At 37.3% G+C, this 16,802-nt stretch overlaps 1 protein-coding gene across 1 annotated transcript in view; it reads left to right on the top strand.

Moving 5' to 3' along the window:
• Window positions 1-10,322: 10,322 nt before the first annotated feature.
• LOC109073464 (alpha/beta hydrolase domain-containing protein 17C-like) overlaps window positions 10,323-16,802 on the top strand; it is a 42,696-nt gene continuing 36,216 nt past the window's right edge. Inside the window, exon 1 of the mRNA XM_042727292.1 lies at window positions 10,323-11,161. Within this exon, the coding sequence (XP_042583226.1) occupies window positions 10,698-11,161 (464 nt within the window). The 5' untranslated portion in view covers window positions 10,323-10,697. The remainder of the gene's footprint in view (window positions 11,162-16,802) is intronic.

The raw sequence follows: 16,802 nt of genomic DNA, 5'->3' as shown, positions 1-16,802 counted from the left end.
AGATATTTTGACAACCTCCTCTGCCTTCAAACCATTCAAAAGAGAGGGCAGCTGGGCCCTGAAAATGTTTCTTTACTTTGAATGCGGTGTGATGGTGTAACAAACAATAGATCCATTCCTTTTCTCTGAACGTAAGAAAATTGAAGTTTTGTTTTGACATATTTGTAATTTGTCTTCTTTTCTATTATTTTGGTTGTTTGTTTTTCTGCCCACGTCTGTGGGTTTATGTGATCGTACAAGAAAGTTTTTAAAAAAAAGAACTCAAGGTACTATTATGTAAATACTGTCAGGCTTTTCTATGCATCACTTGCAGTGTTGGAATCCGTAAATAATTTCAGTAAAATATTGACAGCTGGTCTTTTAACATTAGCTTCTGTATAAACTGAGGATGAAATTTAATGTGTCTGACTTCCAGTTATTTTCACCTGAACAAAACGGTTCATTTTGCTGCTTAATATTGCACATTTGTGTGTTTTACCATATTAATTTAATGCATTATCTTAATTATGAACAAACTGGCTGGTAGTGCAAACCGGTTGACCATTTACTGCAGTTTGTTATTTCTCTCGTTATTTTCAGTTCAATTCAAGTTTATTTGTATAGCGCTTTTCACGATACAAATCGTTGCACAGCAGCTGTACAATATATGTTTCTATACATGGAAATGTATGGAAAAATCAATTAAAGATGCAATCAAACAGATGATGAACACTATTTACAGCAATTATTATATTTTGCAATCCAAACTTATAGCAAAATTTGGTAGTTTATGTTGTTTCTCAGGTGTTCTGGATCCAGACTGAAGCTTGTGTAAATCCTAGTTACCACACAATGTCAATAGAAACCATCAGAAACCGGGAAACAAATAGTGACATAATTAGCGTTGCTGCTGTTCCAGCCAAGCAAATTTGATTTGTTTAACCCAAGCTTAAGAATAATAATGTGCATTTGATCAGATATAACTGCAGTCCAAGATTATCTAGATTTAAACAGAGAGAGTGTGTCTGAACCCCGAACATTATTCCAGAGTTTGGGAGCCAAATGCGAAAAAACTCTACCTCCTTTAGTGGACTTTACTATCCTAGGTACTAGCAAAAGTCCAGAGTTTTGCAACCTTAGGGAGCGTGATGGATTGTAGAGTGGTAGAAGACTAATTAGGTATGCCGGAGCTAAACCATTAAGGGCCTTGTGGGTAAGTAATAATATTTAACTGATACGGAAATTAATAGGTAGCCAGTGCAGAGACTGTAGTATTGGGGTAATATGATCATATTTTCTTGACCTGGTAAGGACTCTAGCCGCTGCATTTTGGACTACCTGTAGCTTGTTTATTGAAGATGCAGGGCAACCACCTAGCAGTGCATTACAATAGTCCAGTCTAGAATGCATGAACTAGCTTTTCTGCATCAGAAACAGGTAACATGTTTCGTAGATTGGCAATGTTTCTAAGATGGAAGAATGCTGTTTTCTGTAACATGGGAAATATGATTTTCAAAAGACAAGTTGCTGTCTATTATAACAATTTTTGACTGTAGAGGAAGTAACAGTACATCCGTTTAGTTGCAAATTGCAATCCAAGAGATTCTGTGTACTGTGTTTTGGTCCAATAAGTAATATATCTGTCTTATCCAAATTTAATAGGAGAAAATTATTGGTCATCCAATCTTTAACATTTTTAACACTGAGAGCTTGGATAATTTAGAAGTTTCATCTGGTCTTGTTGAAATATATAGTTGAGTATCATCAGCATAACATAACTGTGGGAATGCCCAGGCAGGGTGCTGATGCATGGTGGGAAAGTAACAGTAAAAACAGTCCTGTGACATCACTGTGTTTATTTCCCCTAAATGTTATTCTCCTGCGCATTGGTGTGTCATTGGCTTCTGATTAAAAATCCATTGTCTGCATTATCCCATGTATGCTGATGTTATAACTTAGACAAACAATGACAGTTTACCGGAATAGTTCTGCCATTATCTACTCACCCTCGTGTCTTGTAAAGCTCACAAATGGAGGTAGAATTTGGGCAAGTTGCTCAAGGTTTGACGTCACCGATGCCAAACACCATCAGTGTTGCGTAAACGTCATTTGAGAGCTGCAGCAGCGGAGAAGATTTTCATCCTGATTTGTTTTTCTTTTCATTGTGTAACATTTAAAAGTTTCTCTCACGGTCCAGACATTAAACAACGTTACTTTGTTTACCTAATTCCACAGCCGTAATATCTCATGATGATTTTTATGCGTAAATTCAGCTGCAGACAATGCATCATAGAAAGACAACATTCATTTGGGTGAATCTCACAAACATTTTCTTTTGCCTAAAGAAAATTATGCTGATTTTGGGGGGATTTATTGATTTATTGCATTGTAAGAATCTTTTGTAAGAATAATGTTTTTGTTTTAGTTTATTTCTTACCCATCATATACTTACATATTTACTTAATTTCTATAATGTATTTTTATGTGATTTTTTAATTGCAGCTGCATGATAAATAAGAACTTAATAATATGTGTTCTTGTGGCTCAGTGGTAGAGCATTGCATTAGCAGTGCAAAGGTTGTGGGTTTGATTTCCAGGGAACGCCTGTTAGGTAAAAAAAAAAAAAAAATATTTTTCCTGAATGCACTGTAAGTTGCTTTGGATAAAAGTGTCTACTAAATGCGTAAATGTAATGTATCAATTAGAAAAAGCAGGAAATAAACTTTAATTATGTTTCATTATGGAACATTTAGTGTATATATATAATATATATATATATATATATATATATATATATATATATATATATGTGTGTGTGTGTGTATGTGTGTATTTATATTTGCAAAATATCTTCATGGAACTTGATCTTAATATCCTAATGATTTTTGGCATAAATAAATATAATTTTGACCCATACAATACTTGTTATACTTATGAAAGGTTTTGTGGTAAAGGGTCACATACAGGGGCGTCGGACTGGGGGTAAAACCAGTACTGATTACCAGGGCCCCAAAGGAAGAGAGGGCCCTTGAAAAGTCTGGAATATATTTTATTTTACCTGGATATTTTCATGGGGGCCCATCAGGACAGCCTATGCATAGGGTTAAGTGATGTGGTTCCTGACACATCACTTAACCCTCCACATGTCATTTTCGACGTAACCTACGCTCACTCTCACCCTCCCGGCTATCTGCAATGGTTTCATCTTTGCTTCCTTCCTCTAAACTATTAGCATCTTTTGATGCTAACAGTGCTACTGATACTTTCTGCTCCACTCTTATATCTTGTTTAGACACTGTTTGCCCCTTGTCTTCCAGGCCAGCCCGTACCACCCCTTTAGCCCCTTTGGTTATTTGATGTTCTATGCGAACATTGTTCTAAGCTTAGAGCTGCTGAAAGGGTGTGGCGAAAATCCAAAAATACTACTGACCTTAATGTGTATCGGTCACTCCTCTCTTCCTTTTCTGCTAATGTCTCCACTGCTAAAAGGACATACTCAATAACAAAATTAACAATTCGTCTAACTCTCGCATGCTTTTTAAGACATTTTCTTCGCTCCTTTGTCCCCCCCCCCCCCCCCCCCATCTCTAATAGCTGACAACTTTGCCACGTTTTTCATTAATAAAATTAATAACATCAGTGCACAATTTTCCACACCACAATCCATCAACCACATCTCACCAGCAAACATACACTCATTCACATCCTTCTCTTCACTCTCTGAGGCAGAAATCTCCAAACTCATCCTTTCTAATCATCCTACTACTTGTCCGCTTGATCCTATTCCATCTCATCTCCTTCAAGCCATTTCTCCTGCAGTTGTACCTGCACTCACTCACATCATTAACATATCCCTCCACACTGGTGTTTTCCCCTCATCATTTAGACAGGCTCGTATGACTCTACTACTTAAGAAACCCACCCTCAACCCATGTCTTTTAGAGAACTACAGACCAGTTTCCCTTCTTCCTTTCATTGCAAAAGCACTTGAACGAGCTGTGTTCAACCAAGTCTCTGCCTTTCTCACACAGAACAACCTCCTTGACAGCAACCAGTATGGCTTCAGAAGTGGACATTCAACTGAGACTGCCTTGCTCTCAGTTGTTGAACCCCTAAGACTGGCAAGAGCGGAATCCAAATCTTCAATACTTATCTTGCTTGATCTATCTGCTGCTTTTGACACGGTTAATCACCAGATCCCTCCTGTCAACCCTACTGACAAAGGGCATCTCAGGAACCGCACTCCAGTGGTCTGAGTCTTACCTATCAGATAGGTCCTTCAAAGTATCTTGGAGAGGTGAGGTGTCCAAGTAGCAACATCTAACTACTGGGGTGCCTCAGGTGGACCACTTCTCTTCTCTGTCTACATGGCATCATTAGGTTCTGTCATTCAGAAACATGGCTTTTCATACCATTGCTATGCTGATGACACTCAATTCTACCTCTCATTCCATCCTGATGATCCGACGGTAGCTGCTCGCATCTCAGCTTGTCTAACAGACATTTCCTTCAAAAACAGCCAGAAACCTTAGAGTTATGATTGATGATCAGCTAACTTTCTCAGACCACATTGCTACAACTGTCCAGTCCTGCAGATTTGCTTTATTCACCATTAAGAAGATCAGGCCCTTTCTTTCCGAACATGCGGCACAACTCCTTGTTCAAGCTCTTGTTCTGTCCAGGCTAGACTATTGCAATGCTTTCTTGGCAGGTCTTCCAGCCAGTTCTATCAAGCCTTTACAATTAATCCAGAACGCGGCAGCAAGATAAATTTTTCATGAGCCTAAAAGAATACACGTCACACCTCTGTTTATCAATTTGCACTGGCTGCCAATAGCTGCTCGCATAAAATTCAAGGCATTGATGTTTGCCTACAAAACCACCACTGGCGCTACACCCCTTTACCTAAATTCATTACTTTAGACTTATGTGCCCTCTAGAAGCTTGCGTTCTGCAAGTGAACTTCGCTTGATTGTGCCATCCCAAAGAAGCACAAAGTCACTTTTACGGACTTTTAAATTAAATGTTCCCTCCTGGTGGAATGACCTTGGATTACAGCGTATGCTAAATGACTAAATGTAAATATAGAAAATGTAAATAATATAGCATTTTTTCTCACATGGCTGTAATGAAAATGAGATTACATTGTATATATACACACACACACACACACAACCTATTTTGACTTCAATATTATTCTTATTCTTATTTTATTTTTTTATATTTTTGTCTGGCACATTAAAACCCAATCCTGTGAGGTTCACATGATCCTGATAATATTGGTTCAAGACTTGAGTGTGATGTGCTCAGGTCTCCTGAGATCAGAGGAGTCAGTGCCCAAAATCCAGCTGTCTGCTCTTTCATTCAGACACATGTACAGCCCTACAGACAAAAAAAACTCCATTTCACAACCAACAGCTGAAAAGTGAGCAGACTTTGGTGTTTTACCAACTATGTGTTTGGAAGGGCTTACAGAAAATGTCTGGTATCGCTGCTATTTGAGGAAATTGCTATGCATGCTTTTGAAATTTATTACAAAGTTCAGAGAGGACATCTGCTGAATGAACATTGTGTATTTTGTGATGGCATGCCAAACAACAGGCTAATTTTATCAATGTACCATTAGAAAACTGATAACTGATTTCACAACATTCTGATTCTGTTGAAGAAAAAGTTTACCCAAAAAAGAAAATTTACTGAAAATATACTCATGCTCAGGCCTTCCAAGATGTAGATGAGTTTGTTTCTTCATCAGATTTGGAGAAATTTTGTATTATATCATTTGCTCACCAGTGGATCCTCTGCAGTGAATGGGTGCCATCAGAATGAGAGTTCAAACAGCTGATAAAAATGACACAATTATCCACAAGCAATCCACTCCAATCCAGTCCATCAATTGACATCTCGTGAAGTGAAGAGCTATGGTTTGTGAAAAACAAATCCATCATAAGCACATCTTAAATTTAAACAGTTTCTTCTGGCCAACATATGAATCCATAACCCATAATAACACTTCCTCCAGTGATTAAATCCATGCTCTGCTGTCCTGTTGTCACATCACAATTCATGACATATTTGTTTAGAACTGTTTTACACTATTTTCATTTATAAATGGTGCTTGGTCTGTGCATATTTCTCTCCTGATTCAGACGAGACTACTTTTTCACTGGAGAAAGCAATATCGTGGCTAAAGAACTAGGTTGAAGTTAAAAACAGCTTAATGATGGATTTGTTTCTTACAAACATGCAGCTTTTGGCTTCACAAGACATTAATTGATGGACTGGACTGAAGTGGATTACTTGTGGATTATTGTGATGTTTTTTATCAGCTGTTAGGACTCTCATTCTGATGGCACCCATTCAGGATCCATTGGTGAGCAAGTGATGTAATGCTAATCATTTGGAATCCAAATCTGTTCTGATGAAGAAAGAAACTGATTTACTTCTTGGATGGGCTGACGGTAAGTACATTTTCACCAAATTGTCATTTTTGGCTGAACTATTCCTTTAATTAAATAATTTTAAATAATCCACTAACTGGTTAAATTGCTGTGCTTAAACCACTTATTTAAAGTGTCCAAAATTCCAGAAAACATAATCTTCATTGCCTTGATAACACGGCGTGGTGCATATGGTGATGGAGATACAGTATGTGGGTGAAGCCACGCTGAACGAAGCACACAGTGAGACCTGCTCTTTTGACCACAGGTCTGTTTTTTCCATAAATAATGAAAGTTATGCACAGGAAAAATGGATGCACCTTATCTCCTCGAAAATATAAAACACAAATGGAGCCACAGCAATCAGCACCCAGTGCATTTCCCATGCATCCACACTTTCTTCTGAGCAGGTCCCACAGTGCATTTCTACATCCATCGAGCACATTATTACTATCTAGGAAATGTGCTTCATCCTCTAGGGTATGATAAATCCATTCCACCCTGGACTCCATATGCTTTTTACTGATTAGGTGAGAATATGAGGAATGTTAAGCCAGGCTCCCCCTCTTTTTTTCCCCTCATTCCATTCAGGACATTCCCAAGAGTAATATTCTGATGTTTATGAGCCTAAAATAACTTCAAAGTGTCATAGTTATACATTTCTGTCACATTATGACAGATTTTTCCCACTGAAATCTGATAAATGAAAAACTGCAAGTTTAGAAATATCACAGGAAATGTGAAACCCTCACAACAAATATTAATGCTAAAACCTCTGGGTTTGTATGTTTTAAATGTGTGAGAACATTATTAGCACAAGGAATTTATTTTGATAACCACAATGGCATATAGTCAACGGTAACACTTGATTAGGGAGCACTGTTTACTATTAACTAGTTGCTTATTGACATGGATTTTACTAGCATCTTAGCTGTACTTATAAAAGCACATATTAATGACTTATTCTGCATGACCATATTCTAGATCCATTATCTCTACCCAACAGGGTTATAACATCTACCTTATTAACTATTAATAAAGTAATTACACCTTTTTTGCGGGAAACTCTTAATAGTGAATGTGTTCAACCATATAATGCAGTAAGATTTTAACAGAAAGGCTAAAATTTATTGTATATAAAAATATATTTATTTTTTGTAATTGTTATATATCTAAACAATTATTATATTAGAAATATGAACAATTTTGTATGTGTGTGTGTGTGTGTGTGTGTGTGTATATATATATATATATATATGTGTGTGTGTGTGTGTGTGTGTGTGTGTGTGTGTGTGTGTGTGTGTGTTGTAGATAGATAGATAAACACAAATTTTAAGGAACTTGTGATTTATGAAACTTGTGTTTCATTGGGGCATGTTGACACAAAAAAGTCAACTGTATCGTCATAATTAATATAGGGGTTTGGCAAAATAAAAATGGGGACAGAAAAAAAGAGAGGTTGTGATTATATTATGTCTATATTATCTTGGCTGTATCAATGTAGTATAAGTTGTGTTCAGTAGCGTTTAGAACAAGCACTCAGTGATGACTCGTCAGACTTTCAAAAAGAGCAAATAGGAGCCCAGGGACATTTAGCAGGAGTGTCTGTAACCTTTAACAGCCCAGTTGTTTGGTGTTTTAAAAACAGACTGTCCTCATGATTATGACTGTGTACAGAAAGCATAACAAGACTTCATTGCAAACAGCATTGAAAACCCAAAGTGAATGACAGACTATTGAACTCTAAGCATAACTGTGTCCAGAAAATACAGAATTACTGCTCCAAATGGACAGCAAACAAATATTCACCTTAAAGGGATACTCCATCCCAAAATGAAAATTTTGTCATTATTCACTTACCCCCATGTCATTCCAAACCCGTAAAAGCTTAATTCGTTTTCTGAACACAATTTAAGATATTTTGGATGAAAACCAGGAGGCTTGAGACTGTCCCATAGACTGCCAAGTAAGTTACAGTGTCAAGGTCCAGGAAAGTATGAAAAGCATCGTCAGAATAGTCCATCTGCCATCAGTGGTTCAACCGTAACATTATGAAGCGACAAGAATACTTTTTGTACATGAAGAAAACAAAAATAATGACTTTATTAAACAGTTCCTCTCCTCTGTGTCTCTCCAAATCAGCGTAGCGACATTTTGACAAATCTGAGCTGTATGAAGGCGGCTTATGTTCTTCTGTGTCAGCCGCACCACAAGGATACGTTTTTTACGTGTATTTACGCTTTGGTTTGAAAGCAAACAGCGCATCGGCACACCACGGCTGACACAGAAGAACATAAGCCGCCTTCATACAGCTCAGATTTGCCAAAATGGCGCTACACTGATTTGGAGAGACACAGAGGAGAGGAATTGTTGAATGAAGTCATTATTTTTATTTTCTTCATGTACAAAAAGTATTCTTGTCGCTTCATAACATTACGGTTGAATCACTGATGGCAGATGGACTATTCTGACAATGCTTTTCATACTTTCCTGAACCTTGACACTGTTATTTACTTGGCAATCTATGGGACAGTCACAAGCCTCCCTGTTTTCATCCAAAATATCTTAAATTGTGTTCCGAAGACGAACAAAGCTTTTACGGGTTTGGAACGACATGGGGGTAAGTGATTAATGACAAAATTGTCATTTTGCGGTGGAGTAACCCTTTAAGGATCTGTTTCAAAAAACAAAGCCAACATCCATGAAAGAGCTGCAACTGCTAAAAATTTAAACAAAGATACCAGTGCAATAATGTGAAAAAGATGGTGCCATGACAGCTGGAGCACCAAGATGAATATCTGCCCTGGCTAGACAAATTACCTGACCTGAATGTTATCACACCACTGTGATAGTTTTGGAGAGAAGAGTAAGAATCCGATTCCCTCCTCATCTCAACATCTCCAAAGCGGTATTCAGCTGGAGCCTATTCAAATGCTGTATGAATCTAGGATCTATCTAGAAGTTGGAAGCTAAAAGCAAATGGTGGTAAAACACCTTAATAAATCAATAAATATTGCATAATTCCCAGGTGTTCACATTATTTTTTCCAATCACCTATGTTTATTGTGATCTGGAAAAGCGTTTGATCGAAAGGTGTCTGCTTAAATGCCTGAAATTATTCCCAGCATACATGATGTGAATACTGTTAAATATCAAAGCATGCACCTAATGAAGCTGACTGAGTGAATATCCAGAATGTGCAGTGCTAGAATAAACAAAGAAACTGAAAAATTCTAAAGTATTTATTTGTTTAATATTTTGAATAAACTTTTTTTCATCACAGTTTTGTTCTTTACAAGAAGCACCATCCTACATCTCTTCTTCTTTTTTGTTAAACAGCACTGGAAACCAACAATGAGATGCATTACCATCACCTACTAGAGTGTGGGCCTGAGTCAGCTACCTTACAGATAATAATAATAAATTCTTAAATTCTGTTAATTAAGCCTGTTTTTCTCAGGTAGTTAATTTAACTTTTATTATTATGACCATTAAGTATATATTTAATGCTAACTTTTATAGAATGTTGTTTCCTAATTTCTTTATGAATGTTTCTCTTTCTGTGATTAGTGACCTAATAGTTGGATGTTTCCCTGTTAGATGAAATGTTTTATTTATTTATTCCAGTGTGTCCCATTCTCAGCCATGTAATTATACCTTCTATTTTATTATTTCCTTTACATATCCTCCTACTTCCTACTTTTTCCAGAATTCTATAATAATGTCTGCCTGTTACTTCCCTATTCCAGTTACATTGCCATTCCTTTATAATATTTCGACACACTAGGCTTATTTCCATTTTGTAATACTGTACAGCTGCTTTGACACAATCTATATTGTAAAATGCGCTATATAAACAACTGCGACTTGACATGACTTATATCCTGCATCTCATCCAAGGAAAAGGCTCGTGACGTCGCCAGCAGCAGGAGCCGGATATCCGCCAGGACCGGATAAATCCCATATTTGGGCATTCTTAGCAGGAGCAATGGCAGCTTACATTGTGTGCAAACGGCTAGCTTGACGCTGATTGTGTAGTGTAAATGGTCGATTTTTAGACATTTTCAGCCTATGATCGAGACGGATGAGTGGCGGATTGGAACGTATATATTTTTTGAAAATGTCGAAAACCAAGTGCTAGCGACCGCTCCGTCAAACCACCACCAAACCGAAACCACTTAGCACGGTGTTAGCATCCTCCACACCTTTCGCGTATTTTCTCGCTATTCGCAACTCCCCCGACTCTCACCCGGTATCACCCGCTCTCCATGCCCGAGGATGAACAGCTTCTCCCTCGGCGAGTTGTGCTGGCTCTTCTGCTGCCCGCCGTGTCCAAGTCGCATCGCGGCTAAGCTAGCGTTCCTGCCGCCTGAGCCTACCTACTCCGTTCACACAGACACGAGCGGCGCGACGAGCCTGCATCTCACCGAGCGCGCCGACTGGCAGTACTCCCAACGCGAGCTGGACGCCGTCGAGGTGCTGGTGACCCGAACCAGCCGCGGAAACCGGGTTGGCTGCATGTTCGTCCGCTGCGCGCCCGCTAGCCGCTACACGCTGCTGTTCTCCCACGGGAACGCCGTGGATCTGGGCCAGATGTGCAGCTTCTACATCGGCCTCGGCTCCAGGATCAACTGCAATGTGTTCTCCTATGATTACTCGGGTTACGGGGTCAGTACCGGGAAACCGTCCGAGAAGAACCTATACGCTGATATCGAAGCGGCCTGGCAGGTGCTGAGGAACAAGTGAGTGTTTCTGAGCAGGTGCTACTCTGTTTGAGCGCCAGTCCCAATTGTTCTGTGATTGTGTGGTGTTTTCATGCACATGTATTCCAGCACTACTGTTTTCCTTATAAATGCATGGATGCATGCATCCTATTTCATTACATGTGACCTTGGACCACAAAACCATGAGTCATAAGGGTATTTTTTATTATTATTATTATTTTTTTTAAATGGAGATTTATAACTTACATCACCTGAAAGCTGAATAAATAAGCTCTCTGTTGATGTATGGTTTGTTAGGACAATATTTGGTAGAGATACAACTACTTGGAAAATCTGGAATCCAAGGGTGCAAAAAATCAAAATATTGAGAAAATTCAGTATTTTCTTAATATCCTAATGATTTTTGGCATAAAAGAGAAACATTTGACCTATACAATGTATTGTAGGCTATTGCTACAAATATACCCGTGATGTCCAGGGTCACACATTAGGTTTTCTCTTCAAGAGATAAAATGGTAATTGGTTTGACTGAATTTTACAAACTGATATTTACTGGCAAAAGCAATATCAATTATTATTGCATTTAAACAGATTGTGTGTTGTTATTAGGTTACTTGTAAAATATACACATTTTAAATAGTAGTATGCCAAAAATACTAAACAAATAACTAGATTCTGCATATCAGCTTTTGGATGCTCCATCATGAAATTATTATTGGTATTGGTCAATCTCTGTTATTGGTTCTGTTATATATTATTTAGTATCCTGCTGGTTTAAATACTTGAATCCTCTTTGTACCAGCCCACTTTTTTCTAACTTGAACTGAGTGGTGACCCAACCATATAAGTTGTTGCATAACCACATGTCACAATTACATCACTGACTGTCAGTCTTAATAGTTTTAATTTTAACAGCGATTCGATTTTTTTTTTTTTTTCCTTTGGCAGGTGCTGATATCGATATCTAAAGCAGGGTGGCTGATAAAATGCCAGTGTGAATCAATTTAATGTTAACAAATTAGTTGTAAACAACCTTATTAAAGTGAATGTGCATTTTACAAAACTATTTTCTTAATATTTACATAGAAAAAATAAATAAATACAAATTATTCAATGACTTGTTGAAGCTTTTATATATATATATGTGTATATATGTGTGTGTATATATCAGAGTTTCTGCTGAAATTTCCGCAGAATTCTGGGTACAGATTCTATGTTGGCTTGTGTGTGATCACAGCCTGCATACTGAAAGGTCATTCCGGGTATCTGCTGGTTGTTCATGCTGATGCAGCTCTTTAGTCATGAGAAGTTGTTGAGGACTGCAGGCAGGCATCACATGATCCACATGAGTATTATCTCACTACACTGAACCAAGAAAACCTTTGATTGATCATGTCTTTGGCTAAACTGATCTTTTATCAGTTTGAACAACAACTGACCTCATGTTTTGGTCCATGGATGGTATTTTAACCATTGGACTTTCTCCCGACCAAACAGAATAGCTTATGTTGTCTTCCAGAGGCAATCCAAGACAAAATGCCAATAGAGACTAATGATTTATAACTGGTTAAGATCCTTTAACGAACTCATTAGAAAGTTGTGTTTCTGGCAGATTGAAGACAATTTCATAAAGTGCCTTGTCTTTAATAATACATAACGGAAGATGTTTACACTGGAGAGTGTAAATGTCTGTAATTATTTTTGAAGTAGGAACATAATTTGTTCGCACATCTGGCAGTGGTCATGTTGTCTAATGAGCAGTGGAGGCTGGTTGAATGCAAAAGATAAACGGTGTGTTTGGTTGCTCTGCAGGCAGGATTTTAAGGCACATATGCATGCTTGTTTTGGCAAAATTTTAATGAAGCATTGTATTTATTTTCATGTAGAAGCCAATACATTATGCTCAGTGGAAAAAATGAATCTAAGATGGTGTGCACCAAAAACAATCTTAAATATTATGTATGCAATGCTTAGTTGAAAAAGGCCTGTTTTACTTCGATATCTTTGTGCTATGTTTTTGTTTTTTATTGCATTGCATTATTAGCAACATCCTAACTCCATTGTCTATTGAAATCAATTGTGAGTTCTGTCTCTTATGGCTTTGTGTGAGAATTGCTATTTGTGTGACGTGCAGAGTAGCTGTCTATAGAAGTTCACTATATTACTTAAAAATAGCTTCATCCCACCAGAAGAAACTTCTGATGAACTGTAGCTGTTTTTCCTTCATTTTTTAATGGCTATCCTGGGGTTACTGGTGCTAGTTTGTCGATCACACTTTCCAGAAAACCATTAGGAAATAAAGGATTTTCATTATGGCCATAAGGAAGCTCAAATACTGCTTCGTAGCAGTAATCAATTATTTATAGAGTTTGATTCTTTTGCAGTAGGTTTCTGTTTCTACTGTAAATGGTGTATAATGTTGAAACCGAAATTTGCAGAGAGCAGAAGTAGTGTTTTATTTTAAGGATGCACTCTTTGCAGTTTGTTTTCCTTTACGGAGTTACTCTATTTAACTAAACCTGAAAACCTTAAAAAAATCACTTGAAATTAACTGAAAATAAATTCAACTTTTTCTTTTAGTTTGTTGTCAAGGTAATACTTCTCATTTTCACTTAGTTTAACTTAATGCACTAAAATAACTAAAACTGAAACAAAAACTATATGTAAACTGTATAGACATAAAAAAAAATGAAAACCGTACATCTAAAAATAAAAACTAATTGAAAATATTCATTATTCATATTAATGATGGTAAAATAATACTGTTTTTTTCATGGATACTAAGTGCTGCTCCTTTAGAGTTTTCATCCAAACCCTAAGCAACAGCTTGAACATAAGTCCCAATATGAATATGAGTTTAACTGTAGTTGAGAATCAGCCTTTTCTCGGTTACTCTTTGTCCAGGAATATAGTCAACGCAAATGCTAAATTTGATGCAAATGTACTTGTGCTTTTATGAATTGTGGGCTTGCATAGCTTGAAATGTTTGCATGTGTGTAAACGTGCTTCTATTATAATTTTTTTTCCTTAAATGCCATTTCCTCCTGTATTTACTCTCTTTAATGGTGGCACTTGCAGAACTTCTTGTGTAATTACTGTACTGTGTGCAGTAGCCCTTCAGTTTGACTCGCTTTAACCTTCCACTGTGCTGCCAGCTCTACCCTGAAATTGATCTGCTGACGTACTGAGTGTTGAAGTACTCGTATGGCAGGGTAAATTAACTCTGAGCCTCTTGTACGTTTGCTAGCACAACAGTAGTAAGTGACGGCATTCTCTGTAGGTTCCACAGGATGTGCAAAACTTGTTGAATGTCGTGTTTATTTGGTGATGCAAAGATCATAATCCTACTGAACTGTATTTCAGAGTTGACGAAGTAATCTAAAATTCATTGGATTGTGAAATTAGTCTTAATATTAGATGAATGCCAGAAACAACAGTCCGAGGACCTTGCGTGCTGCTGTATAATTTGAATGTATAAACATGGTATTTTTGAAAATTGTTCTCCAGTGCTATTTGATGGAACGTCAAACATCATGTTTTGGAGAAATGCAATTGGAAATGTCATTATTCCAGTCGCTTGGAGAAATAGGTTTAGTGCACCAAAAACAAGCTATTAATGTCTATAGCAAAAAAACGCTGCAGTGCGAGTTACATGATGAAGTTTAATATTTCAGGTTAGGGATCTGCAGCTTAGGCAGTAGTTATGCTTACAGTGGCAATTATCTAGTAACAATTGACACACTCCATTACGGATGAGTTTTATTGTTTAATAATCTGAAGCTGAGAGTTCTCTGAAGTTGAACTGTTCTGTTTGTATTCAATGCAAAGGCGGAATCCTTCAAACTCATTTGAATAAATTAAAACTCATTAAATTGAGAACATAGCTCACAGTACATTTTAATGCTAATCTGTTTTAAGTATTACCATATCAGCATCTGACACCTTTTTGAGGCCATTTGCTCCATCCAAACATTTGCCGGTTTTATTCGAGGTGTTTGATCAGGTAAGATAATGCACAAAGGATTTGACTTTTTAATGCATTATTTACCTCCTCTGTGCTTTCTTTCGGGGTTTCTGGCCCATATTTGGTCCATTGTGCAGTAAGTCCTTTTCTGTTAATGGAACGTAATGCATTTCATATAAGGCTATAGACAGAATTACTTGGACAGTCTGGAGGAAAATCTTTTTTTTGCCCTTTAAACAAAACATTTGAAGGCCAAGGTCTGTTGGGAGTTTTTTCTTCAGCTTTAGTGTAGTGAGCATTCTCTATAACTATGTGCTTCTCACCATTAATCTGTTGCAGTTTTTTATGGTCTAGAAATTATAGAAGTCCCACACGTTGCCGTATCTTGTGAAATGTCCTATATTCATTCAGTCAGCAGTGTTTCAGGCTCACAACCCTCTCCAGGCAATAATATTGTCTGTATTCTGTGCACCTGCTTGCTTCTGTCCAGGTGTGTGCGGGCTTTTGGGAGTTTATGCAAGTAATAAATTGACTTCAGAGGCTTTTTGAAGGGAAAAAGTCTGTCAATTAAACTTTCCTAAAGTCATCGGAAAAGGAAAAATGTTCCCTGTAACAATTTTAAAACTTAAGAAGTGTTCATTAAGTTCAGCCTGACAGTGCAGGTTTCACCGTGGCGCTCTCAGAGTCTCTCCTCTTTTCAGTGTGAATTATTTACACTGCTCCTAATGAACCAGACAGAGCTGCCTTGGACTTTTGGATGGCAAATTCTCACACTTGTTCTGTTACCTGCAAATCCAGGGCTAAACTTGAGATAAAAAGGTAAGAAAGGTAGGTTAAAGTTGCCTCATTTTTTACTTGTGTAGTATTTTCTTACCTTCTTGTAACAAAACCATAATTTAGATTTACCTGATTAATTTTCACACTTTTTTTGTCATCTTTCAAATTAAACGGGCTTTATTTGATACTGTACCTTTAAGTTTAAGATTGATTAACCTTTGTACACTGAAAGAAAAAAATAGTGTAGGATATTTTTTTTTTTTTTATGTAAGCTATAGCTTCTGACCTTTAAATATAAAACATACTCGTGATCTTATGGCATCAATTACTGCTTTATAAACAAGTCTAAATATTATTTGTGTATTTTACTTTCATCTTATTAGAAGTAGGCCAAAGGCGCCCACTATGGAATTAATACTCCTTACTGAGTGGGCATTAGGACCCCGGGGAGGCTGCCGCTGCATGTGCTATTACTGTTTACTCTATCATACACTGAACGCCTCATTCTGTATGTGCATTCTCAGTTTAAATGCAGCGATCCAGAACAGTGAATCTAATCATCATTCAGACAAAATTTTGCTTCAGGAATGAGCCACACTGCTGACGTGATCTAATCGCTAGCACACCCTGAGCACATGTGAGTTAATATATTCCTCTTATCGGCAAGACATATCGGCATTAGTTTTCATATCGGGCCGATGCTGATATTTTACATTTAAAGTCATTATCAGATGATTCCAATACTGGTCCGATAATATCGTGCATCCCTAAAAAAAAAGCACTAGGGAAAAAAAATCAATTTTAAAGGGGTAATATAATGCGATTTCAATTTTTCCTTTCACTTTGGACTGTTACAAGCTCTTGGTGCATAAAGAAGATCTGTGTAGTTGCAAAGACTAAAGTCTCAAACCCAAAGAG

This window comes from Cyprinus carpio, chromosome B7, assembly GCF_018340385.1.
Source record: "Cyprinus carpio isolate SPL01 chromosome B7, ASM1834038v1, whole genome shotgun sequence".
Classification (NCBI taxonomy): domain Eukaryota; kingdom Metazoa; phylum Chordata; class Actinopteri; order Cypriniformes; family Cyprinidae; genus Cyprinus; species Cyprinus carpio.
Note: the sequence above shows the minus strand (reverse complement) of the source record. Positions and strands in the feature narration are given on the sequence as shown.